At 39.0% G+C, this 27,092-nt stretch overlaps 1 protein-coding gene and 1 long non-coding RNA gene across 3 annotated transcripts in view; one reads left to right on the top strand and one right to left on the bottom strand.

The window, feature by feature from the left end:
* MTFR1 (mitochondrial fission regulator 1) overlaps nucleotides 1-24,235 on the top strand; it is a 63,153-nt gene extending 38,918 nt beyond the window's left edge. For both annotated transcript variants that reach the window (XM_040487703.1, XM_040487704.1), the window contains 5 exons: nucleotides 180-295; nucleotides 18,686-18,918; nucleotides 20,604-20,862; nucleotides 21,641-21,809; nucleotides 22,776-24,235. In XM_040487703.1, coding sequence (XP_040343637.1) covers nucleotides 180-295; nucleotides 18,686-18,918; nucleotides 20,604-20,862; nucleotides 21,641-21,809; nucleotides 22,776-22,841 — 843 coding nt within the window. In that variant the 3' untranslated portion in view covers nucleotides 22,842-24,235. The remainder of the gene's footprint in view (nucleotides 1-179; nucleotides 296-18,685; nucleotides 18,919-20,603; nucleotides 20,863-21,640; nucleotides 21,810-22,775) is intronic.
* Nucleotides 17,302-26,340, bottom strand: LOC121038186 (uncharacterized). The gene is made up of 3 exons (XR_005794209.1): nucleotides 25,533-26,340; nucleotides 24,667-24,916; nucleotides 17,302-17,801 (listed from the first exon to the last, which is right to left on the bottom strand). It is a non-coding gene; the product is annotated as an uncharacterized LOC121038186 (long non-coding RNA).
* Between the last annotated feature and the right edge of the window lie 752 nt (nucleotides 26,341-27,092).

Genomic DNA, 27,092 nt, shown 5'->3' with positions numbered 1-27,092 from the left:
AAACCTATTAGGCAACGATACAACATAACTGATGTTCTCTTTTGTGGGGACCTTCAATGGAGATGTTAGAAACTGTCCATGTGTTTGTAACACCAGAGCTGATGATTTTCCTTTGGGTAATTAAAAAGTTTTATTCTAACATTTTGGTGACAAACACCTTTCCTGTTTATAACTTATAGCTTACCAGCCCTACAACAGAATGGAGCCCTAGCCATCCAGGAGAGGATGCAGTGGTGTCTTTTGCTGATGTTGGATGGGTAGCCAACGAAGAAGAAGAGTGTTCAACAAGACGAAGGTTAGTCTGGAAGGCTCTCAGGGCTGAGATGCAGTATTTATGATTTTAAAGGGTGATATTTGCAATATTTTCTTTTAGTAGCCTAATTTGATTTCTAGTCACTAACCCAGTTATTTTTCACAAGTAGTCTTCTTTTCTGTTTATTTTAAACACTCAGTATTATAAAGTTCCTAGAGACCTATAATTGTGTCTTAAGTGCTTGAGTTATAGAATTGCCTGCCCTTCAGAAACTTAATATGAAACCAGAAGCAACTATCATAAATATGTTTAGATAAGTAATTAAAATGATATTATTGGAGCAGAGGAATCAGTGTGGGTCACATTAGGGACTTTGTGTAATCACTGGAGAATGCTTCCTAAAAGTTGTGTCAAGATGAGTGTGATTCAGAGGACATAATGTGTAAGAGTTAGAGAGGTACTTTCATTTATTTCAAAGAGCCTGAATAAATTATTGACTACACTGTCAGTCTAATAAACAAGTCATGCAGCATATTTAACTCTTCATTCCTTTTTTTTTTTTTTAATTTTTTTAGTGTTTGTTTATTCTTGAGATAGAGAGCGAGTGAGCATGAGCAGGGGAGGGGCAGAGTGAGAGAGGGATGCAGAATCTGAAGCAGGCTCCAGGCTCCGAGCTGTCAGCACAGAGCCTGACATGGGGCTCAAACCCACAAGCTGATGTTAAACCGACTGAGCCACCCAGGCGCCCCAACTCTTCATTCTTATTAGGCCTCAGAAATACAGAGGTAAACTAAGACACTGCTTTCTAGGAATATTTGGTGTGCTAGAGGAGATTAAAAAGGAAATCAATGATGTTGATATTATAAAGTTTACTAAGTAAATCCAGAAGGCCACTGTGGGATGAGAGAGGTTTGGCAAGGCTTCTCAGAGAAGAGAATGCTGGATCAAGGACAACCAGCAGAGGTAGGAGAATTTCATGGAAGGGGAATAAACTAATTATCAGTGTCAAATACTTAGAGGCTAGGTAAATCAAAAAACTAGCAAGTTTCAATTTTGTTTTGTAGTTGGAAGATTATCATTGACTTTAGCAAGAGTAATTTCATTTGAGTGGTATTAGCTGCATAAAATAAGAATCAAGTAATCCAAGAAACAGTAATCTATTTCCATTGCTTTTGGCAAATTCATTGCTTATGGATGATTTGAATGACAAGTAGAAGTGAGGACATAGTAGTAAATGAACACAGACCATATACTGCAGATTAGCAGGTATAGAGCTTTTAAAGATGTTCATTTTATTTTTTAATTGAACTTTTTATTTTGAGATAATAGATTATTACATACAGTTGTATGAAATAATACAGAAACATTTCCTGTACTCTGTACCCCATTTTCTCCAATGGTAACATCTTGCAAAACTGGTATAATATTAAAACCAGTATGTTGACACTGCTAAAAGTCGAGGTACAGAACATTTCTCTATCGCAGTTATCCCTCATGTGGCTACACCCACTTCCCTTCCCTCTCCAGTCTCTCCTTAATCAGTTGCAGGCACTTAGCTTTTCTCCATTTTCACAATTTTGTCATTTCAAGAATGTTATACAAATTGAATCATACAGTATGTAACCTTTTGGGACAGGCTTTTTTCGCCAAGCATAATTCTTTAGTGATTTGTCCAGATTGTTGTATATACCTGTAGTTTTTTTCATTTTTAGAGCTGAGGTAGTATTCCTTGGTATGGATGGACCATTGTGTTTAACCATGCACCAATTGATGGAACATCTGGATTGATTCCAGTTTGGGGCTGTTATGAATAAAGTTGCTACAAACATTTGTGTACCGAAGTTTGAATGAGCATAAGTTTTTATTTCTCTGGGGTAAATGCCCATGAGTGCAGTTGCTGGGTCATCTCAGTCATGAAATAGTTGCGTGTTTATGTTTTATGAAACTGGCAAACCATTTTCCAGAGTGGCTGTACTATTTGTCAATCCCAGTAGTAATGTATAGCTTATCTAGCTGTATCTTTGCCAGTATTTAGTGTCATCATTCTTTTTTCTTTTCTTACCATTCTAGTAGTTGTGTGGTGATATTGTGGTTTTTAATTTGTGTTTCCTTAATGGCTAACGATGTTGAACATCTTTTCAAGAGTTTATTTGCCATCTTTTTTTTAAAACTATTTTTTAAAATTGTTTTTTAAGTTTACTTATTTTGAGAAAGGCAGAGTGTGTGAGCAGGGAGGGGCAGAGAGAGAGGATGAGAGAGAATCGGGCTCTGTGCTGTGCTGTCAGGGCAGAGCCTGATGTGGGACTTGAATTCACAAACTGTGAGACCATGACCTGAATTGATATCAAGAGTCAGATGCTCAGCCTACTGAGCCACCCAGATGCCCCTTATTTGCTGTCTTTTGGATAAAGTGTTTCTTCATGTCCAATTTTCTAATTGGAGATATTTTCAAGAGTTCTTTATGTATTTTAGATTGGAGTCCTTGTCAGATAAGTAGTAATAAGTAGTATGTAAATCTTTCCTCCCACATATAATGGGACAAGTGAAAGCTTGTCTTTTCATTTAAGTCTTTCAGAAAGCAAAAGTTTTTAATTCTTTTTTTTTCAACGTTTATTTATTTTTTGGGGGGACAGAGAGAGACAGAGCATGAACAGGGGAGGGGCAGAGAAAGAGGGAGACACAGAATCGGAAACAGGCTCCAGGCTCTGAGCCATCAGCCCAGAGCCTGACGCGGGGCTCGAACTCACGGACCGCGAGATCGTGACCTGGCTGAAGTCGGACGCTTAACCGACTGCGCCACCCAGGCGCCCCTGGGACACCATCTTCTTTACAGCACAGACCATTACACAGTATAAAGAGAAAACTACCATACATGATAGTTATTTCCTGTGGAGAGTTACTTTCTTTTTGAGTTCAGATTGCAAGTTAGGTTAAGACAAATGAAGAAAAACCCAGAATGTTAGCTTCTTGAGAGAAACAATAATCTATTTTCATTGCTTTTGGCAAATCTTAAGCGAGGTCTGAATTAAGAAAGCATTATTTGAAAAAAATCATAAAGATGGGTAATGGGTGTTTCCATAGCTTTTTTTTTTTTTTTTGTCTGAAATCCTTGTTGGTTAAAGACAGAAACTACTTCATTTCTACAAAGGAATACTATAAACTTTTAAGACATGTGCTATCACATTTTTTGTGAACTATCAAAGTCAAAAAGGACATTATCATGAAAGAAAAATAAAGACAACCAAAGAACTTTAAAGGCATTTAGCTACTTTGCTGTTCTCTATTAGTGTTTTTATATGCTCAGTGATATACAGGAAGCAGAAGCACGGAGCCTGGGGTGAAACAAGAAAACAAGAGGCACATTATAGTAAGAAGGTGAAGAGATAAAGATCCCACTGTCATCGAGAACCTTACATTGCTTAATTTCAATTTAAGGGGTCACTTAAATGCATGGCATTATGGAAAATAAATGATATGTTATGGTTCATCTGAACTTGTCAGTTGGCCCCAAGCTGCAATAATCACCTTCTCAATGTCAGATCATTTACTCCTCAAAGAATCCTGAAATAGCCATTCTCTCCCCATGAATTTCCCCAGGAATTGGCAGCAATCCAGGATTGTTCTTTCTGTCCTTGTGCTGCTCCTTTCAGTGTTCCCTATCCAGTGAGTTTGACAGCATGTATCTGAAAGCTTTGATATTTTTCTGATTCTTCATTTGTTCTCGTGACATATCTGTATGTCCCTGTCTTATAATGGAAGAAATCCTCATTGACTTGCATTATGGCTTGAACTTGGGCCATTTTGCATGATTTCTTTCATTATCTCAGTGTTATTGGAGGAGACTATGTGTGGAGGAGAACATTGGTAGATCCTGTTCGATTTCTCGATGTTGTTGGGACATGTTTTTAAAAAAAAATTTATAGTTCTGTTTTATAGTCTGTGATCCTTTGTCTAGTTTTGGTGTCAAGGTAATACTAGCTTCATAAAATGAATTGGACAGTGCCTCTCTTCTGTGTTCTGAAGAGATTATATAGAACTGGTGTTAATTGTTTTATAAATATTTTATAGTTTTCTCCAGTGAAACCATCTGGGCTTGGAGATTTCTTTTTGTTGTGTCTTAAAATTGTGAATTCAATTTCTTTAATAAAGTTATAGGACTTTTATCAGTTTCATGTTGGGTGAGATGTAGTAGTTTGTGCTTCTCACGGAATTGCTCCATTTCATCTAAGTGGTCAAATTTATGTGTGTAGCATTGTTTGTAGTATTTGTAGTAGTTTATAAGGCTGTAGTGATACCCGTTTCATTTCCTAATATTAGTAATTTGTGTCTTCTCTTTTTTTAAGACTTGTCAATTTTACTAATCTTTTCAAAGAACCAACACTCTTTTCGTTGATATTTCTGTTTTCAATTTTTCTGTTTGATTGGTTTCTCCTCCTATTATTTTCTTCTATTTGCTTTGAGCTCATTTTGCTCATATTTTTCTAAGCTTTTAAAGTAGGAGCTTACAGGGGCGCCTGGGTGGCGCAGTCGGTTAAGCGTCCGACTTCAGCCAGGTCACGATCTCGCGGTCCGTGAGTTTGAGCCCCGCGTCAGGCTCTGGGCTGATGGCTCAGAGCCTGGAGCCTGTTTCCGATTCTGTGTCTCCCTCTCTCTCTGCCCCTCCCCTGTTCATGCTCTGTCTCTCTCTGTCCCAAAAATAAATGTTGAAAAAAAAAAAAGAACTTATTAATAAAAAAATAAAGTAGGAGCTTACATTATTAATTTTAGACTTTTCCTTTTTTTCTAATATGATACTCCTCCCCTCTTGCCTGCAGTTTGTCTTTCCATGATTTCATTTACCTACAGTCAACTGCAGTAAGAAGCAAATGATCCTCCTTCTGACATATCGTCAGAAGGTCAGTACTAACTGTTACAGTGCCTACGTCATTCACCTCACTTCATCTCATCATGTAGGTATTTTGTCACAAGGATGAGTATGGTACAGTAAGACATTTTGAGAGAGATCACATTCACATAGCTTTTATTACAGTAGATTGTTAGAATTGTTCTATTTTATTGTTAATCTCTTGCTGTGCTTAATTTATAACTTAAACTTTATTGTCAATGTGTAGATGTAGGCAGGAACACAGTATATATAGTGTTCAGTATTATCCAAAGTTTCAGGCATCCACTGGAGGTCTTGGCACGTATTCCTCCGTGGATAAGGGGAGACTACTGTTTTTGTTTGTTTGTTTATTTGAAAGGGAGATTACTGTGAAACCATTTTTAGTGCTATAAATTGCCCTCTCAACACTGCTTTAGCTGTACCCTACATGTTTCAATATATTGTATTTTTAAAAAATCCAGCTCACTATATTTTTTTATTTCCCTTGAGATATCTTCTTTGATCTATGGATTATTTAGAAGTTTGTTCAGTTTCCAAATATTTGGAAATTTTGCTGTTATCTTTGCATTATTGAGTTCTAGTTTGATTCTGTTATGGTCAGAGAACAGATGTTATATATGCTTCTTTTAAACTTGTTGAGTGGGGCGCCTGGGTAGCTCAGTCGGTTAAGTGTCCGACTTCAGCTCAGGTCATGATCTCGCAGTCCATGAGTTCAAGCCCCACATCGGGCTCTGTGCTGACAGCTCAGAGCCTGGAGCCTGTTTCAGATTCTGTGTCTCCCTCTCTCTGACCCTCCCCCGTTCATGCTCTGTCTCTCTCTGTCTCAAAAATAAATGTTAAAAAAAAAAATTTAAACTTGTTATTTTAATGGTCCTTGATATGGACCATTTTGATTTATTTTCTGTGGTTATTTGAAAAAAAGGTGTATCCTATAAATGTCGAAGAGGTTCCATTGTTGAATTTTTCTCCATCCTTTCTGATTGTCTATTCTAACAGTTGTTCAAAAGGGGGTGTTGAGATCTCCAGCAATATTTGTGGATTTGTGTATTTCTCTTTCTATTTGGTGCATACACATTTAGAATTGCTATGTCTGTTTTAACCCACTCTGCCAATTGGTCTTTTACTTGGTGCATATAAAGCATTTACATTTATGTAGTTATTGATATGTTAGAGTTCAAATCTACTCTTTTTTCCCCTCTGTTCTCTGTTTTCTTTTTTCTGCTTTACCGTGGATGACTTAAACATTTTTTTTGGATTTCCTTTTTGATTTATCTGTGTTTTTGAGTGTCTTTCTTTGTGAAGTTCTTTTGGTGGTTGACCTAGGTATTACATAATATATACATAGCTTACCACATTCTACTGGTGTTGTCATTTTACCAGTTGAACTTCTTTATGTCCCAATACCCTCCCTGTTTATAATTTTCTTAAAAACCTTCTTTACAGACATTTGGAATCACATCAGTATGATATTTCCTTCAAACATAATTTAGAAACAGGATGAGAGAATAAGTCTATTTACCCACATTTTTGCTGTGTTTTTCTTTCTGCTTGATGCTGTTTCTCTTTTTATTGCTTTCTTTCCATTTGGAGAACTCCTTCAGCTATTATTTCAGTATAGGTGTGCTTGCTATAAGTTTTTTGTTTTTTTTTTATTTGAGAATTCTTGATTTCCCCAGTTTTGAGGGAAATATATATATTTGCTAGACATGAGGTTATGAGTTCATAGTTTTTATTTATTTTTTTATTTTATTTTATTTTTTAAAGTTTATTTACTTATTTTGAGAGAGAGTGAGAATCCGAAGCAGGCTCCACACTGACAGCATGGAGCCAACGTGGGGCCCCAACTCATGAACCGTGAGATCACAAACTGAGCCAAAACCAAGAGTCAGACACTTAACCGACTAAGCTACCCAGGCCCCCCGTTAGTTCTATTCTTTTAACACTCGAACAGTGTGCCATTTCTTCAAGCCTCCATGGTTTCAGATGAGAAATCCTCTGTCATTCAATGAGTTTTTCCCCTATAGTTAGGGTATCCTTTGTCTGTAGCTACTTTAAAAATTTCTTCTTTGCCTTTGGTTTTCAGAAGTCTGAGCCAGGTGTTTCTTGGCATGGATTTCTTTGGGTTTATCCTGTTTGGAGTTCACTCAGTTTCTTTGAATCTTCAGGTTTATGTCTTTGTTATTATTTCTATAAATATTTTCTTTAAGTAACTTGTCTGCCATTATTTCTTTAAGTACTTTTCAGTGTGGCCCTCTTTCTCCTCTCCTTCTGGGACCCTGATAGCACAAGTATGAGATCTTTTATAGTCATACAGGTTATTGAGACTGTTGACTTTTTTTTTTCCTAGTCTGCTTTTTGTTTTTCAGATTGAATAATTTCTGTTGTTCTGTCTCCAAAGACAGAACATTCTCCATTCTTGGTTTGATCCTATGTACTGTGTTTTTCAGTTATTTTACTTTTTAGTTCTAAAATTTTCATTTGGGATTCTCCTTTATATTTTCTGTTTCTTTGCTGAGACTATTTTTTTCATTTGCTTCAAGAGTGCTGGTAATTGTTCCCTGAAGCCTTCTGACCATAGCCTCTTTAAAATATGTCAGATAATTTTTAACATCTCTGTCTTCTCAGAGCTGGCATCTATTGTCTTTGTGCATTCAGTTCATCTTCTTTCAGGTTCCTGGTATGAGGAGGGATTTTTGACTAAAACTTAGATATTTTTGGTATAGAAGACTCTGGATCTAAACCTTTTCTTTTAGATGTTTTCCACTAATAGCACTCTGGCAGGAGAAGAGTGGGTGCCACCTTTTTCTGCCAGGTGGGAGCAGAAATCCAGGTTTCTCATTCAGCCTCCGTTCACTCCTGAGGGTACAGAAGTGAGCTCCAGCTTCCCACAAGGCCTCTTGTGACGTTATCCCAGCAGATAGGTGTGAGTGCCTCATTACTGCTGGATGGGGTGTAATTTGAGGCTCCCCACATTGTCCCCACTATACCACAAGGAGTGAGGTACCCTTGTTAAGTCCCTTCTCCCTGCCTTCTTTGACAGCATCCTACAGAGTGTGAGGCATCTCTTTATAGCCTAATGAGGATGGGAGTTAGTCTTTGCTGCATGGTGTAAGTGGGGCCACAGTGCTTTCTGTGGTATATTTGGCTGGAGTAGAGTAGTTATTTTACATAAGTTCTCTATCTTGGGAACCTACCCTTTTCTTGGTCCTTTTTGGCTGGGAGAGCTGACTTTTGTTGGGGCTTTTTCCCCCCGCCCTGCATTCATTGACATTTCTGAGTTTTACCCATTAACTCCAGCAACCAGTCTGAGATATATGAAGCAAAAGAAAAACAGGAAACTCACTCCTATGTCGTTCTTTTGGATCCCAAAGTTCTAGCCATTCTGTCTTGTCCCCACCTTTCAGAGTCCTATTTGTTTTATGTATGTCTAGGGTTTTTAGTTTTAGTTAAGAGGAAGAGTAGGGAAAACTAGTCTGTCCCATCTTCCTGGAAAGAGAAGCCTCTAAAGGACTTTTAACACAAATGCCATGTTTGCAGAGGATATGACATGAGGTAGTTATAAGGGGGATTGTCATGATACTAAATGAATTGACATAATGGATCTGAATAATGGATTTGGTTTGCATTGTTGAAAATAATTGCCTAAAGGGTCTGTGAAAGAGTGTCTGGAAGTACTTTAGGTAAAGATAATCTGAATTGAACAAAGTGAAAGGAAACAGGAAACCCAGTTGAATTTGAGTGGTGCTCTAGAAGGAGGAAGTTGATAGGCAGTGAAGTGCCCCCATAGTTTCAGGGTTAATGATATGCACTACATGATTAGAAAAATTTGGCAGACTTTCTTTTGCACTATGGTGCCATATTGCTCTTTACGTTGATTTTGACAAATTATAGATGTGCATAAATGTAGATGGTTGGGAAGGGTATTCTCAGTGTTATTTTCCTATGGCCAGTATCCTGATAAACAGGCCGATGCATCTAAATCTCATCATCTTCCCAGCTCATCATACAAGGGAGTTTTGAGAAAGCCCTCTCATTTTCACATACCAGATACAGTGTATTGTCAGACTGATGAGATATTACCATGTATTTTAAAGAGGGCAGAGTAGAAGAATGAGAGTTGATGCAATTTTGCTTTATTTTGAATTACTGAATACTAGTACCCTTACCTGGCAGTTTGAGGTTTTTTTGTTTTTTAATCTGTCATCCTTTTTTTTTTTTTTTTTTTAAAGTTTGTTTGTTTTTGAGAGAGAGAGAGCACAAGCAGGGGAGGGGCAGAGAGAGAGGGAGACGTGGAATCCCAAGCAGGCTCCAGGCTCTGGGATCTCGGCTGTTAGCACAGAGCCCGACGGTGGGCTCAAACTCATGAACAGTGAGATCATGAGCTGAGCTGAAGTTGGACACTTAACCGACTGAGCCACCCAGGTACCCCTTGATCTGTCACTTTGATAGTAATTGCATTTTTATGGGAATTTTTTGCAGTGTAGACTTACAACTTAAAACTATAACTTCTGGGGTGTCTGGTTGGCTCAGTCTGTAGAGCATGTGACTCTTGGTCTCGGGGTTGTGAGTTAGAGCCCCACATTGGGCACAGAGATGCCTTAATAAAAATAATTTGAGGGGCGCCTGGGTGGCGCAGTCGGTTAAGCATCCGACTTCAGCCAGGTCACAATCTCGCAGTCCGTGAGTTCGAGCCCTGCGTCAGGCTCTGGGCTGATGGCTCAGAGCCTGGAGCCTGTTTCCAATTCTGTGTCTCCCTCTCTCTCTGCCCCTCCCCCGTTCATGCTCTGTCTCTCTCTGTCCCAAAAATAAATAAAAACATTGAAAAAAAAATTAAAAAAAAAAAATTTGAAAAACGATAACTTGAATCTTTTTTTAAGATTTTATTTATTTTATTTATTTTTAAATTTTTTAAGTATTTATTTTTAAGAGAAAGAGACAGTGCTGACAGGGCAGAGCCTAATGCAAGACTCGAACTCATGAACCATGAGATTGTCACTTGAGTCGAAACCAAGAGCCAGACACTTAACTAACTGAGCCACACAGGTGCCCTATTAAGATTTTATTTTAAATTTTTGTTATTTTTTGAAAGAGAGCGTGTGCGTGTGAGTGGGGGAGGTGCTGGAGGGAGATAGAATCCCAAGAAGGCTCCATGACTCCGGGCTCAGTCCCACAACCATGATGACCATGACCTGAGCCAAAATCAAGAGTCAGACACTTAACTGACTGAGCCATCCAGGTGCTCCTAATTGTATCTTATTCTTAATTCTGAGTGCCCCATACCTATCAAAATGAGTATGTATTGAATACAAATTTATAGGTTCATAGGACTTGAAAGTATTTCAGGTAGCCCTTTTTCTTAGACCAGAATGTCTGTAATCTAATGACTAAGATGAATGTTTATAAAAAATCTATGATCTAAGGATACCTAAGTAAGACTGAGGTTGACTAAATTCATCCAGTTTAATTTTTCAAAGTTGAATATAAGTGTATAATGGAATGTTCTATTTAGGGAGTGTTGGGGAGGAACCCTGACTTCTTAGAGGACAGTGAGTGAGTAATAAGATTCCAAAGGAGAATCAACACACAACACTTTGGCTTGTCACAGCTCCACAGATGTGAGGGTTGACCAGGAAGCTCAGTGGATTAGAGCAAGACCATTTCCTACTCATGGCGCAGAAAGCAGGTGTTATTCATTCCCATTTTATTTATTTATTTATTTTTTAAATTTTTTAACGTTTATTTATTTTTGAGAGAGGGAGACACAGAATCTGAAACAGGCTCCAGGCTCTGAGCAGTCAGCACAGAGCCCGACGCGGGGCTCGAACTCCCGGACTGCGAGATCATGACCTGAGCCGAAGTCGGACGCTTAACCAACTAAGCCACTCAGGCGCCCCTATTCATTCCCATTTTAATCATAATACACTTTTTTTAGTATTTATTTTTGAGAGAGAGGGAGAGCACACGTGCATGCAAGAGCATGGGGGAGGGCCAGAGAGGGCGACATAGAATTCAAAGTAGGCTCCAGGCTCAGAGTTGTCAGCACAGAGCCCAGTGCAGCTCTCGAACCTGCAGCATGAGATCATGACCTGAGCTGAAGTTGGACGCTTAACTGATGGAGCCACCCAGGCCGCCCCTATTATCATTTTAATCTTAATTATTTGACACTAGACATTAACCCAATAATGTATATCAATAAAACAGTGCAGTCCGTACTGCATAAATACATGGCTATGATGTCATTCTCATTAAATCTCACTTTTAGGAAGATCCAGCTTTTAAAATGACAAAACAAGAACCGAGCTTAGAACAGCTAATGAAATGAATCCTACCGGTCTTCTGGGTCTGTAGCCTTACAAAAGTCCCACCTTACTCCCCACTATAAATCCTTCCATGGATTACTTCCCTGTATCAAAGTAATTTCCCGAGTCCAATTGTCTTTATCCAACTACTTGCTCACTTTGAAAAGACTTAGGTTTTGGGGCGCCTGAGTGGCTCAGTTGGTTGAGATCTGACTTTGGTTCAGGTCGTGATCTCACACTTGTGAGTTCGAGCCCCGCGTTGTACTCTGTGCTGACAGCTCAGAGCCTGGAGCCTGCTTTGGATTCTGTTTCCCTCTCTCTCTGCCCTCTCCCTCTCGCACTTTGTCTCCCTCTCTCTCTCTCTCTCTCTCACTTTGTCTTCCTCTCTCTCTCAAAATAAATAAACATAAAAAATTAAAAAAAAAAAAAAAAGAAAAGACTTAGCTTTCTACCCAACTTCGTGTTTTCAGGGAACTAAATTGCTGCCTTTTTCCCCTCTCTGGATCCTATTGACAATAGAGTATATTTAAAAAAGTTGTTTTTAATGTTTATTTTTGAGAGAGACAGAGCGCAAGTGGGGGAGGGGCAAAAAGAGAGGGAGACACAGAATCAAGAGCAGGCTCCAGGCCCTGGGCTGACAGCACAGAGCCCACATGGGGCTTGAGCCCACAAACTGTGAGATCATGACTTGAACTGAAGTTGGACACTTAACTGACTGAGCCAGGTGCTCCAACAATAGAGTGTATTTTTAAACCTTTCTAGGCTATTTTCTAAACTCAAATGGTGAGGGAGAGTAAAAATCATCTTGGGAATACCATCTTTCATACAGCATTGAGCTAATTTAAAATGATCTCAAATTTTGAGCTTTTACTGTGTGATCAGGAGAAAAAGGACCTCAGAGGTGCATTATATTTAATTTAGAATTTTCTTTGAAATGGTCAGCGGAGCTTAAAAAGCCCTTCATATTCATCTAAGTTGTACTCCAAAAGTGGCTGCCCTTGATAATATTGGGATAAGAAAAAAAGAGAAAATTCTTGTGCATTGCCACTGTGAACAGGAGCCTGTTCCTTTTTGCCATAAGGCATTTTGGAGCCCACATCAAACGAAAATGGTAGAAATCTGACCGGTAAAAGTTGGGATGCAGAAAATGGTTTTTAAGAGACAATCCTGATTTGTCTGTCTTTTGCTTTTGGGGCATCGATATTTGATGCTTCTTTTGTTTTTGTTTCTTAAAAGTATCTCAGAATTATACATACAGATTTTATAAGGGATTATTTCTCTTTGGATTCATTCTGCCTCTACATTCTAGCTCTTAATAGCCCTCTGAATAAGGCAAAACATAGTGGTTCTGAGAATGATTTGTTGAATGTCTTATAGAACATGTCTGTGGGAGGGGCACCTGGGTGGCTCAGTCGGTTAAGCGTCCGACTTCAGCTCAGGTCATGATCTCACAGCGTGTGGGTTCGAGCCCCGTGTCAGGCTCTGTGCTGATGGCTCAGAACCTGGAGCCTGATTTGGATTCTGTGCCTCCCTCTCTCTCTGCCCCTTCCCTGCTTATGCTCTCTCTCTCTCTCAAAAATAAACAAACATTAAAAAAATTTTTTAAAAGAACATGTCTGTGGGAAAAGGCTGTAATTTTAAAGGAAGGGACATGTCTGAGAATTTCATAAAATGTAAATCTTTTCCACACACAAGAATATTACAGAGAACTTTTTGTTTTTTTTTTTGATTCTTAAGTTCCTATAAATGTCCAATCTTTCTGTGTCTTTGAGAAGACATGATGACTTCAGGATTACTTTCCTTTTTCAGCTTCTAAAAATCCACATTTAAACTTCCACATTTCCTATAATTACTTTGTTTGAACTTTGTGAATACTGTTAACAGTATTTCACATAAGGAAATGCAGAATCTATATCATCAAATTTAGAAAAATAGAACAGACATAAAATACAGATTATCTGACACTGTTATTTTTAAATCATTTTGCTAAAGGCCTAGACTTTTTTTCTCTTATTCTGGCACACTGATTTTCAAGATTAATAGTAATGAGGGCTTTGTCCTTAATTCTCAGTAGATGGAAAATCAAAATGGAAAAATTCATCTCTAGGAGTTATGGGTAGATGTAATAATTACTTAATTCTTTTTTTTAACGTTGTGGTTGCTGTTCAACATTCATTCTCTCTTACAATTTATTTTGGCAGGAAGATATTTTAAAGAAAGTAAGCTGTTCAAAAGTGACTTGTTGATAAATTGATCTCTTAATCCAAATTGCCATATTATCTTGTTCTAATTCTGGATATTGAAGAGTAAATGCTCATGGGATTTGAACTTTGGCTTACTTGAATAACATTTTAAGACAAACTTAGAATAATACTTGTGGATCTTGAGATGTATGGGAGAATTTGAGGTGGGAATATATTCTTTTTTTTATCTGCCAAGATTTTTTTTTAAATATAATTTAATGTCAAATTAGCTAACATACAATGTGTAAAGTGTGCTCTTGGTTTTTGGGGTAGATTCCCGTGGAGGAATACATTCTCTACTAAAGTGACCTAGCCTGGCTGGCTCAGTCAGAAGAGCATGTGACTCTTATTCTCAGGGTCATGAATTTGAGCCCCAGGACGGGTGTAGAGATTACTTAAATAAAACTTAAAAAAAAAAAAATTCAAAGACACTAGTTCTTCTTCTCTCTTTTTTTTAATGTTTATTTTTGAGAGAGAGAGAGAGCGAGCAAGCACACAAGCAGGGGGAAGGGCAGAGAGAGAGAGGGAGAGAGAGAATCTGAAGCAGGCTCCAAACTATCAGTGCAGAGCCTGACATGGGGCTCGATCATAACGAACTATGAGATCATGACCTGAGCCAAAACCATGAGTCTGATGCTTAACCAGGTGAACCACCTAGGCACCCCACCACTGGTTCTTGAATAACAGTATTATAATGTCATTTTTTTATTAGTAGCACTGAATATTCTGGTATCCAAAATTTTACTTTATGTGCTGTTATTGTATCAACTTCCTGAAATGTTTGCACTCGTACATAATAGGAAAACAAACCATTGTTCTTACTTCCACCCCCAGATATGAACATACTCGTCCTTTTTTTTAAACACTTTTTTAAAAATTTTTTTTAACATTTATTTATTTTTGAGACCAAGAGAGACAGAGCATGAATGGGGGAGGGTCAGAGAGAGGGAGACACAGAATCCGAAGCAGGCTCCAGGCTCCGAGCTGTCAGCCCAGAGCCCGACGCGGGGCTCGAACTCGTGAACCACAAGATCGTGACCTGAGCCAAAGTCGGACACTTAACCGACTGAGCCACCCAGGCGCCCTGAACATACTCATTCTTTTAAGTTCATTTTATTAAAGCAAAGCTGAACTTTGATAGAAAATGGAAGATATGGGGATAGAGATGAGTCCACAGGCTCTGTGTTTCTTCTCCTCTCTTCTCAATTCCACTCCAGTTGTCACCCGTTAGATGCCCCTCCCTTGATGCCCATCCCATGGCAGTGGCTTTCTTCCTGTCCTGAGACACTGTGCTTCTGGTCACTCTCTTCCTTTAAACTCAGTCTGTTACTACTACTCTTCGATCTTTCTATACTCTTGTTTTGAACAAGTGTGATACTCGACTTCTACACTTGAGATTTCTTTCTTTTTTTTTTTTTTTTTAACGTTTATTTATTTTTTTGGGACAGAGAGAGACAGAGCATGAACGGGGGAGGGGCAGAGAGAGAGGGAGACGCAGAATCAGAAACAGGGTCCAGGCTCTGAGCCAGCAGCCCAGAGCCCGACGCGGGGCTCGAACTCCCGGACCGCGAGATCGTGACCTGGCTGAAGTCGGACGCTTAACTGACTGCGCCACCCAGGCGCCCCTGAGATTTCTTTTATTTAAAAAAAAATTTTTTTTAAAGCATTTTATTTATTTTTGAGAGAGCCAGACAGAAAGCAAATGGGGGAGGGGCAGAGAGAGAGGGAGACACAGAATCCGAAGCAGGCTTCAGGCTCCGAGCTGTCAGCACAGAGCCAGATGTGGGCTCAAACCCATGAACCCTGAGATCATGACCTGAGCCAAAGTCAGATGCTTAACTGAGTGGGCCACCCAAGTGCCCCTACATTTGAGATTTCTGTATTTTGTCCAAATCTCTTCCAAGGACCAGAGTTCTGTCAGTACCACTCTCTTACCTATCAGCAGTTTCCCTAGTTCTTTCAAGGAGTAGTTTTTTAAAAATTCATTGTCGTGTTCTTTTTTATTAAAAACATAAGTTATCAGGAATATAGTTGAGGAAACATATTAAGTTAAATAAGAATCCTGGACATTATACTGGTATTAAATATAATTCCTCCATGTAAATGTTCCCCCCAAAAACTTCATTCACTGGATTGATTTCTGTCTACTTGAAACTCTATTTATTGTATGGAGCTGATTAACAAAATTATTTGACCTACCTTATGAAAGATAAGCAGAAATCAGAATTTAGCCTGTGGTATCAACAGAAAGCCACCGTGATTTTTAAAAATTTTATTTTTTTATTTATTTTTTATTTTTTTTTATTTAAAAAAAATTTTTTTTTTCAACGTTTATTTATTTTTGGGACAGAGAGAGACAGAGCATGAACGGGGGAGGGGCAGAGAGAGAGGGAGACACAGAATCGGAAACAGGCTCCAGGCTCTGAGCCATCAGCCCAAGAGCCCGACGCGGGGCTCGAACTCACGGACCGCGAGATCGTGACCTGGCTGAAGTCAGACGCTTAACCGACTGTGCCACCCAGGTGCCCCAAAAATTTTAATGTCTTAATAAAATTACTTTCTTTATTCCAGGTGATTAGAGCACATGCATCTAATCTGTAACTTTTGTAACATATAATCTTTGAAAGAGCATATTAATCTGTTTAATCAGAACATAGTGTTCCTGAGAGAAGGTTTTACTATTGTTTAACCTTCATGTACTTTTTAAAAAATTTCATCACCTATTTCTTCCCAGTGTGGCAGTAAGAAAGGGAGTGGTAATTGAAGCTTTGTAAGCCACACATTTTCTCTAGCTCATAGATACTCCAAATTAAATAAAATTAATAAAGTTAATATTATTAAAGTTTCTTGCTATCTAAGCTAAGGTGAGGTAACAACTGGGACCTTTATTCTCCAAATATTTTTCTTTAGTAATATTACAGGTAGGGGCGCCTGGGTGGCTCAGTTGGATAAGCGTCCCACTCTTGATTTCAGCTCTGGTCATGATGTCACGGTTCATGGGTTTGAGCCCGCATCGGGCTCTGCACTGACAGTGTGGAGCCTGCTTGGGATTCTGTCTCCCTCTCTCTCTTTCCTTCCCTCCCTCCCTCCCTCCCTCCCTCCCTCTTCTCTCTCTCTCTCAAACATTTAAACAAAAAAAACAAAAAACACTGTCAGTTCTGGACAATTTAAAAAAAAATATTACAGGTAAATAATTTATAAGCATTCTCTATGTACAGTAAATTTAATAGAGTATGAGCAAAGTTAGATAGGAAGAAAACCATCAGAATTCAGTGAATACCAAAAGGTAAGGGTCCAAGAATTCCTTCATTTATGTTTTTTTTGAGTTTATTTATTTTGAGATAGAGTGAGTGAATACAAGTGGGGGAGGGGCAGAGAGAGAGAGAGAGAGAGAGAGAGAGAGAGAATCCCATTCAAGCAGGCTCCATGCTGTCAGCACAGAGCCTCGATTTCGGCTCAGGTCACAAATGGTGAGATCATGACCTGAGCTGAAATCCAGTCAGACATTTAACTGACTGAGCCACCCAGGCACCCCAAGAATTCCTTCATTTAGAACATAAGGTAGAATGAAGAATTGTAACAGCTCTCCAGCAAAAATAAAATACCAATGTCCAGTTAAAATAGAAGATAAAATGGAGTTTAATGATGGTTGTATAACAGGATTAGGTTCGACTACATTTAACAGAGATGCCCCCCAAAATGGTGACTTCTAGAGGATGGAGGTTTATTTCTCTCAAATCAAACACATCCATAGTAGATAGTCTGAAGCTGACAGTGGCTCTACAGTGTCCACAGGGACCCAGCCAGGCTCCCTGCCATCATTAGCATTGACTTCTGCATTCAGGTTAGCTTTTGGTTGTCTGTGACTCTCAAGTCCAGCCATCACCTTGTACTCAAGGCTCAGGAGGAGCGAGTGGGTGGAGCTACAGATGAAAGGACTTTCTCCTGGAGTCCTCTCCTTGTAAACAGCTTTCCTAGATGGCTTATCAACATCTGCCGACATCTTGTTCGCCAGAACTCAGACATGACCGCGTGAAACTGTGAGGGAAACTGGGATACGCTCATTAACTTGATTGTAGTGATTACTTCCACGTGTGTACGTAAGTCATCATGCTGCACACCTTAAATAAATACAGTTGTCAATTTTAGCTCAATGAAGTTGGAAGGAAAAAGGGCTTAGAGGCCCAGAAAATCTAATTGTAGGAAATAGCTGAGTATATAAATTGACAGTTGAAAAGACATCTGAATTTTATTCTTAGCCTCAAAAGACTTAACATTTGGAACTATGGAGAAATGCATATTAAAAACCTTTACACCCAAGTGAAAATGAGGATGTGTGTATAGTTAGTGCATGGGTTCAGTTGATTCTTCTCCCTCCTTTTCGGTTTCTCCTGCTGTATTTGGCCCATATTGTTACACTGTGTCTTGCGATTTGTATTGTCATACACGGAAAACAATAACAGTGAAATGCAGAAGCCAAAACCCTGGTGAAAGGCTAATGTATTACTGGTTTGATTTTGTTGTCAAATATAACCAGTAATTAGTTTGCCATTTTTAAAAATAAAGTTTATTTACTTTTGAGAAATAATGAGAGTGCACGTGAGCGAGCGGGGGAGGGGCAGAGAAGAAGAGAGAAAATCCCAAGCAGGCGCCATGCTCAGTGAGCTTAATCACCTGAACCACCATTTTTTAAAGAGCATTAAAAGTTTTTTTTACCTTAGTTCAAAACAAAAGATGAAGTTAGAAAAAAACGTTGGAATCTGTGATGCCTCCTGATAGTGTGGGCTTATGCATATTCTATAGAGGTTAAGAATGATGGCAGTAAGAAACCTGGCTTGGTATGTATCTACATCAGGTTGACAAGCACTTTGCTGTTTTGAAACTTACAGGAGGGGATTTATGTAAAGTCAGTCTGAAAAGTATTTCTCAGATACTGTGTGCAGTGATGATTTTTTTGTATTTCCTTGCAAAACCTGTGACAGCCGACCTTCTGTCTTTCTTGCAGGACAGAGGTCAGATCAAGGCAGCCCCTTCAGGATGGCCTGCCTTTCTTTGAGAAGCCGCCAAGCAGGGAGCTTTCCTTACCAAACCTGTCTCCAGAAGAGCCTCAACTGAAGACAGCACTGGCAAATGAGGAAGCACTACAGAAGATCTGTGCCCTTGAAAATGAACTTGCTGCTCTCAGAGCTCAGATTGCCAAAATTGTGACCCTGCAAGAACAGCAAAATCTCATTGCAGGTCTGTAAATCCTATGTTTGTTTTAACCATTGAGCTGGAAATTAGGAGAACGCCACTAATTTTAAAATCTGTTAGCAAATAACAGCCATGGGGTTGTTAGAAAACCAAAGGTCAGTCCTCTCCTTAGTCCAGTACAGGACCCAGTCAGGTTTAAGTGTTTTTTGTTGAACAATTTTGATGCTATCAGAAAGGGTGAGTTTGGAAAATACTGAATTTCATACAGTTGAACTAGTGCTCATATGAATGCACTGGGAAACTTTGTGATAATGGCACCAATTTTATCAGCCATGAAGTAATCTCAAAATGGTGCTGACAGGGTTGAGTGCTGCTTACTTACCTTCATGTCCTGAGGCAAGTTCTTGGCCTAACTCCCTTCCTGCTCTAAAATGGGGGTAATAGTATTTATATCTTAGAGTAATTATGGGAGTAAAAGTGGAGATTCTATAAAATGCCTTTAGCACAAAGTAGCTTCTTAATAGTCACTTCTCTTGCCCAGAGTAGAAACTCAATACAGGTCCTGTGACTCTTGGTCTAATACTGTTTGCTTTTATTCGTGTGCCTTGTTACTTTGGAGAAGAAACCATAGCCTTGAAATCCTAGCCCATTAGCCTGTTGGCAAGTAGTAGTTGTTTTTCCTAGCGTTCTTCCTGAGTCCTGGCTAGACTCCATATTAGCCAACTCTGAAGGTTAAAAGATAAGGACAGTTATTCTGCCTCTGAGCCACTTGTGCTCCCGGAGTTTAATGTAATCCGGCACGGAAACCTCATCCAACCTGGGTACAGCCAAGATAGGCCAAGATGGACAGAGGACGAATGCACTTGGCACCGAGTGCTTGAGAAGTAATTTGTTAATTAAATGAAATTTGCACGTAACTTTAAAAACCAGAAGTCCTGCCTTTTCTTTTAACTTTTATTTTTTCCTTTCAGCTTTTAAATTGCATTTCTCTTTTGCTTTACCTCCCTCTTCTGGCAGACTTGGAAAACTGCTGTAAATAGTGAGATAATTTGGAGATTTATGTTAGATGCTCTATTTATAGTCAAAATTCCTTTTGCATTGAGCCCCCATAATCAGTATAGGTCAGCCAATGAACAACTATTGTAGTATGCAGAAAGATGAATTCTTAGGTCCTTATTTTGTAACCACTTTAACTCTTAGTTACTTAATGTTTTGGAAATTAAGTACAATGCCGCCTTTTCTCTTTCAGAAATTTGCTGAATAATAATACGTGTAAAACTTTTAATGCTTAATAAGTCCTTTATGTAAATATTCTTAAGGTGAACCACAAATCTGTTGGGTTTTTCAAATAATTACTATAGTCCTGAACTGTCAGACCATCTGTATTGAAGGTGTGTAGGTAGGACACACTGTTTCATATTTCGTTTAAAAGTTAAAAGTAGTTACAAACTGTGCAACGGTCAGACTGCAACATTTGATATCACAAAAACACCCCCTGTTAAGTTAAATGGAACTTTTCCATTTGGAGAGTTTGGGATTAGATGTGGGTATTTAAGATTCTAACCAAGTAACTGAAACTTCCTTTACTTACATAATGGAGTTGTTTTTTTTTTTTTTTTAAGCATATTGATTTCAGGTATACAAAAGTCCTTAACATAATTTTGCTGTTAAAGTTTATTTTATTTGCCTGTTACCATCAAGATTCAATTGATTTTTCCTTATTTCTGTAGGTGATTTAGATTCGACCACATCCGTTACTGTGGCCCCACCCTCTGTCCCACCACCTCCCCCGCCCCCACCTCCTCCGCCCCTCCCCACACCAGGGCTCCACCAAAGTGTATCTGCTATTGACCTGATAAAAGAACGAAGAGAGAAAAAAGCCTGTGCTGGAAAGACTCAGGTTAAGAGCAGGCCAAAGAAACCGGATATGCCAAATATGCTAGAGATCCTTAAAGATATGAACAGTGTAAAACTTCGGTCAGTAAAAAGGTGAGGATACATTTACCTTATTTCATACTTCCCTTTTTTATGTCTTGTAAAATGAAGTATTAGACTTTTTGGGAATTTTGTTTTATTTTTATTATTATTTTTTTAATGTTTATTTTTGAGAGAGCGAGAGCGCCAGCAGGGGAGGGACAGGGAAAGAGGGAGACACAGAATCCGACGCAGGCTCCAGGATCTGAGCTGTCAGCACAGAGTCCAACACAGGGCTCAAACTCACAACAGGGAGGTCATGACCTGAGCCGAAGTCGGATGCTTAACCGACTGAGCCACCCAGGTGCCCGATAACTTTGTTTTATAACCTGATTACCATGAATGGTTCCAGTTTTGGTTTAAAAAAGATGAGCCCCAGTGTCTCCTATGTAACCAAGAAGTTAAACATTTTCAGGTTTTTCTCCTATTGCATTTAAAGCCCTTTTATGGGAAGTCTTCATTGTTATTGTCCAGTCATTCATTCAATAAGCTGTGTTGTAGACCTACTGAGGTTAATCACTAGGCTTTGGAAGAAGAATGAAACTGTAGTTGCCCTGACGGAGAGCATGATCAGTGCTCCTGTGCTGAATTGAGTGGCTATTCATTAGGCATCTTTGTGTTCTTTTATTGAGCCTTACATTTAGGGTTTCTGTTTCGTGTCTCTCAGTGTTTGTCAGGAACTTTCCTGGGTATCAGTGATGCTCGAGAAGTGCATGTAAAGGCACGCGAAGTACTTCTCTGAGGGATGTCAGCATATTGAAAAGTCCTCTTGGCTTCTATTCATCTCTCTAAGGTCAGAACAGGATCTAAAGCCCAAACCTGTGGATGCTACCGACCCTGCTGCCCTCATAGCAGAGGCTCTGAAAAAGAAATTTGCCTTTCGATATCGAAGTGATAGTCAAGGTGAAGTTGAAAAAGGAATTCCAAAGTCTGAATCAGAGGCCACCTCAGAAACAGTGTTGGTGAGTATTAGGTCACACTTCTGTCTTAGCACAACATGGTAGTTGATTCCGTTGCTGAGAACCTGCATTTGGTAAGACATTGAGCTGTGGCTCTGTGAGAAGAATGTGCTACATGATTTAGTCCCTCCCCACAAGTAGATTATAGAAGAAGGTAAAAAAAAGGAAGCAAAAGCCAAACCCTGGTTTCGCTACTTAGCATCTCCAGTGTTAAATTCTTCATGCTGTGTTTTATTTATACGTAACCACAATAAAGCAAAATTCACTACAGTAAAATTTATATCTTAAGACAGTATGTATGTGGTGATTGAGAAATTCAAAGTAAAGAAAGATAATTTTCCCTTAGGGTGTCCTGTGAAAGTTCTCTGAAGAGGATGAGATTTGACCTGAGTCTTAAGATGTTTCAGGTCATAGGTGGAGATTGAGCAGATCAGGGAAACTTCCAAATATTAATTTATATATTATTATAAATTATACAGTTAAGTTATACAATTTATACAATTGTATAAATTATCTAGTATACATTATCTAGTATAATGTATAAAAAAAATTTACTGTATTTTACCAAATACAGTAAAATGTATTTATTGTCGTGTGGAATATGTGCTTACCTACTCCAGGGAGGCAGGTATCTGAGAAATTCTAGCATCTTTCAGAGTTTTTAGACATTGGAAAAAGGAAACTTTGTGCCTCATTCTTTTACTCAGAGAAGTAAAAATGGCCTAAAGCTTATGGTCTTAAGATGATTATAGTTTTCCGTGAAGTAATTTGGTTACCTTTTTGCTTTTCATTCTGTTGATGTGTCATGTTTATAAGACAGTTTGTCAATTCATGAAGGTTTTAATATCATCTAGCTGCTTGGTTTTTCATGCAGAACACGCCCAGGCCTTTGCTCCATGATTAGGAGGGGGACGTATCATTACTGTTACCTGAAGCACTATCTTTATTTACGCTTTGTTTCCTTTTTAGTTTGGGCCGCACATGTTGAAGTCTACAGGAAAAATGAAGGCTTTGATTGAAAATGTTTCAACTTAATAATAGCTGAAGAACAACTATCCTTGTTCCAGCTGTTGGTTTGTTAGGGCTATTTGGCTAGTAGAAATCAACACTAGTTAGTAAATACCTGAATTTAGTATTCAGTAGTCTCCTTTAGGTCTAATAAAAAAGCACTCTAAGTCTGTGTTTGTTTTTATGAGAAGGTTCTGAAGTTTTCCATAACAGGTTTTTAATGTGTAGCCAGGATGTTAAGGTTTCTAGTCTTAACAATTATATAGATTTCAGAGGAAAGGACATTGTAGATGTAGAGTTTTTAATTTTTGACACTAATTTATCTGTGCAAATGTTTTATATGCATATATTTGGGTATAAAATAGTACGTAAAATGTAATAATGACGTCAGTGAAGCTGTCAGTGATTTATTACTCAGTGATGGAACAGCTGGTATAACACACAGTTGCTCGAGTGAAAAATTTGGGATTGGAACCTTTTTGCCTTGAATAGGACTTTAGGACTTTTACCCTAGATCCCCTCTCACATTTCTTTAGAGATGGGGGTTCAAGTAGGAACCAGATAATGTTTACTGCTGAAAATTCCATAATGCTTTCATTTAAAGGAAAGTCAAAGACCACAAAAGCTGCTTTCACTCCAGTGCTGAGAAAGAAAATGTAGTTTTTAGATAGAAATCAAATTATTGAATCAAATCTATAACAAGTGAAAACCAGAATGTACCATCTTTCTATTCCAGTTTAATAAAGGCATCATAAAGATGGCTTGTTACTAAGTTAATATGTAATATAAATGGCAGCATAATGGAGTTGAAATTTTTTAAAATATTGGTTGAATGTAGTAGCTTTATAATGAAACACTTAATAGGTGAAAGAATTTCCTGTAAGTTATCATTGGTCTGCTATTCTGTTGAATTACACCACGCAGCAACCCTTAGGTGCTCATAGGAGAAAAGCCGTTCTTGTGGAGGGCTTCCGAGGAATGCTGTACATGCTCATTTGGGAATGCTCAATAAAACTTTATGGTTTTCTGTATTTCTGCTAAACTCAGCTGTAGTTAACGCAGAATCTTCTACCATGAGTAAATACTTGGATTTATTTAAATCTAGTAAAAAGTGGAGATGGGAAGAGTAGACCTTTAAGTTATTGAAAATATGTGCAATGTTCTCAATATTAGGAAATGTTATTCAGCTTAAATTTGAACTGTGGCTTATTTTACACGTTTGTTGATTTACATTACATTGTTTCTAATTGTTTCATACGATTTAAAAATTCTGCCTTTAAAAGAAATTGAGAAAATTTGCCTAAATTATATATTTTGACCTCCTAAGCAATTTATATTTGTATCAGTATTGAATTTTGGCCAGTGCTCCAACTGAAGGAAGTTACTGTATTGAAATAAAGCAAATTTGTATTTTCCTTGGACCATAAGCTCTCGTATATTATTTCAGTGGATAAAATTCTCTAATATTGTACATGTAGCTTCTTTAGAATACTTTGTTTTCTGCATTCTTAGAGTGGAAATCTATTGCCACTTATTCACCACCGGTCTCATTCAGTTTCTCCCACTCAACACAACACCTGAAGTGAAAGAGGATAATAAAAAGTTAAATTTTATAGCTGAGGCGAAGAAGGTGAAGTAACCGGTATGTTTTGTCTCCTATGATTTGAGTGGTCCAGGCACTTGCTACACACACATAGTGAATAGGAGTCAGCACTGGACTTGGGAGTTACACAAATCATACCTCTGTTTTTAAAACGGGAATGATGCTCCGCTCCAAAAATTGCTGAGGATTAAATAATGATTTCTGAATACATCCTGTGAGCGGTAGAGAGCCAAGTACGTTACTACTCACATTTTACGTGAGGTCACTGTAGTTTCCAGCAGACTGCTGCTGGATGTCCTCCTGTATACCTACTTGCACAGGCTTGGGGTAGAGCAGGAAAACTGTAGTTCCTGTTGTGTCTCCAGTGACAAGCCCTTCTGTACAAGAAGCCTGTCGTCTTGGTGTATTAAATTCCCGAGTCTGTGTCTCATTGGTGAAGACGACAACCCGAGGAGACCACTTCTCCAAAATTAAAAGTTTTCTTCTTGGGGGATAGACTCTGGCAAATACAAGTTTAAATTTTTGGGAGGTAGTCCAGGATGGCGGTGTAGGGAGGTCGCGGAACTAGAATCTACATATAAAGCGATTCCTCTTGAAGAACCGAGGGCTGATTGAACAGCTTCTGTACACGGAGGACAGCAGGACCACAGAGAGACAGGTGGGAGAGAGACCCAACACAGTAATGACAGGAACCCCACCCCCAGTACAACAGACTACACAGGGAAATATTTCATGGAGGGGACTGTGTACAGACTCGCATGCCCTGGGGCACAGCAAAAAAAAAAAAATGGTTTAAAGGGCAACTAGCCTATGAGTGAAGGAGACCCGTTTACTCCATTTACCATTTCACCCCAAAGTGTCAGACAAATGGTGAGGCAACTGCTGGGACTCAGGTTGGAAGCACTGGTGATTGCCACTGTTTATGTTCCCCCTCCATCTTGACAGTGCAGACTGGAGCAGGGTCCAGGCACTCTAGCCAGCCTGCTAGGACCACCTCAGTGAGCCTCAGGCCCCCATGAGCTTGAGCCATTCCCCCCACCCCCTGCCCCAAAGGTGACCCTGGCATAGTGTGCACAGGATACCCCTGGCCTATGCCTGCTCCCTTTCCGGCTTACCATCCAAAGTTGTCAAGCATGTGTGGTCTACGCAGGCATTCCTACACGGGGCCACTCATTCCTTCAAGGCTGGGAGAGGAAGCTGTTCTGCCCAATTTATAGAAATAGGCAAAACAAAATGGAGATAAGCAATCTACCTGTAAAAGAGTTCAAAATAATGATAAATATGTTCATCAGACTTGAGAGAAGAGTGGAGAACCTCAGCAAAGAGAAAATACTAAACAAGAACTTGTTAGCTGAAGAATGTAACAAATGAAAAATCCACTAGGAGGAACTAACAACAGATTAGAGGATACAAAACAATGGATAGAGATCTGGAAGGGTACAACAAAGAATCCAAGCCAAACGGCAAAAAAGGAATTTAAAAAGTGGGGATAGGTTAGGAAACTACTGGGACAACAAACGTACTAACATGCACATGATAGGGGTCCCAGAAGAACACAGAAGGGAAGAAAACTTGTTTGAAGAAATAATACCTGAAAACTTTCCTAATCTGGGTAAGGAAGCAGACACCCAGGAAAAAGTGTGCAATGGGAGCCACACCACAATGTATTATAATTAAAATAGAAAAAGGTAAAGAGAAAAATCTTGCAGGCAGCAAAACAGAGCCATATACAAGGGAAACCCACATAAGACTGTCAGTTGATTTTCCAGCAGAAATTTGGCTGGCAAGAAAGGAGTGGCAAGGTAATACTTAAAATGCTGAAAGGGGAGGGGCGCCTGGGTGGCTCAGTCGCTTAAGCAGCCAACTTCAGCTCAGGTCATGATCTCACAGTTCACGGGTTCAAGCCCCTTGTCAAGACTCTCTGCCGACAGCTCAGAGCCTGGAGCTTGCTTCACATTCTGTGTGTCTGTCTCTCTCTGCCCTTCCCCTGCTCATGCTCTCTCAAAAATGAACAAACACTAAAAACATTTAAAATAAAATCCTGAGAGGGGAAAACTCATAACCAGAATACTTTACCCTGCAAGGGTAACATTCAGAATCAAAGGAAAGATAAGAGTTTCCCAGACAAGTAAAAGCAAAAGACGTTCATCACCACTAAACCAGCCTTACAAGAAATGTTAAAGGGTCTTTGTTAAGCAGATAAGTCCATAACTGGAAATAAAAAATATGTGAAAGGAAAAAAATGTCACTGGTAAAGGCAATTAAGCAAGCACTTAAACAAATTAGTATGAAGACTGAAGACAAAACTAGTGAGATTAATTAGAACTACAATAAATAGTATTGTAAGGGATACACAAAAATGTCAGTTGAGGTCAAAAACATAAGATGTTGGGGGGTAGGGAATAAACATTAGTGCTTTTGGGGTGCCTGGGTGGCTCGGTTAAGTGTCTGACTTTGGCTCAGGTCACGATCTCACAGTTGGTAAGTTTGAGCCCCGCATCGGGCTCTGTGCTAACAGCTCAGAGCCTGGAGCCTGCTTCAGATTCTGTCTCCCCCTCTGCCTCTCCCCCACCCACACCCACACTCTCTCTCTCTCAAAAATAAAAACATTAAAAAACATTAGTGCTTTTAGGATTTGTTTTTTTTTTTTTTTTTTTTTTTTTTTATTTTTTTTT

This window comes from Herpailurus yagouaroundi, unplaced genomic scaffold (genome assembly GCF_014898765.1).
Source record: "Herpailurus yagouaroundi ecotype Mexico unplaced genomic scaffold, PumYag 165, whole genome shotgun sequence".
Lineage (NCBI taxonomy): Eukaryota > Metazoa > Chordata > Mammalia > Carnivora > Felidae > Herpailurus > Herpailurus yagouaroundi.
This window is presented reverse-complemented; position numbering and strand designations above follow the sequence as displayed.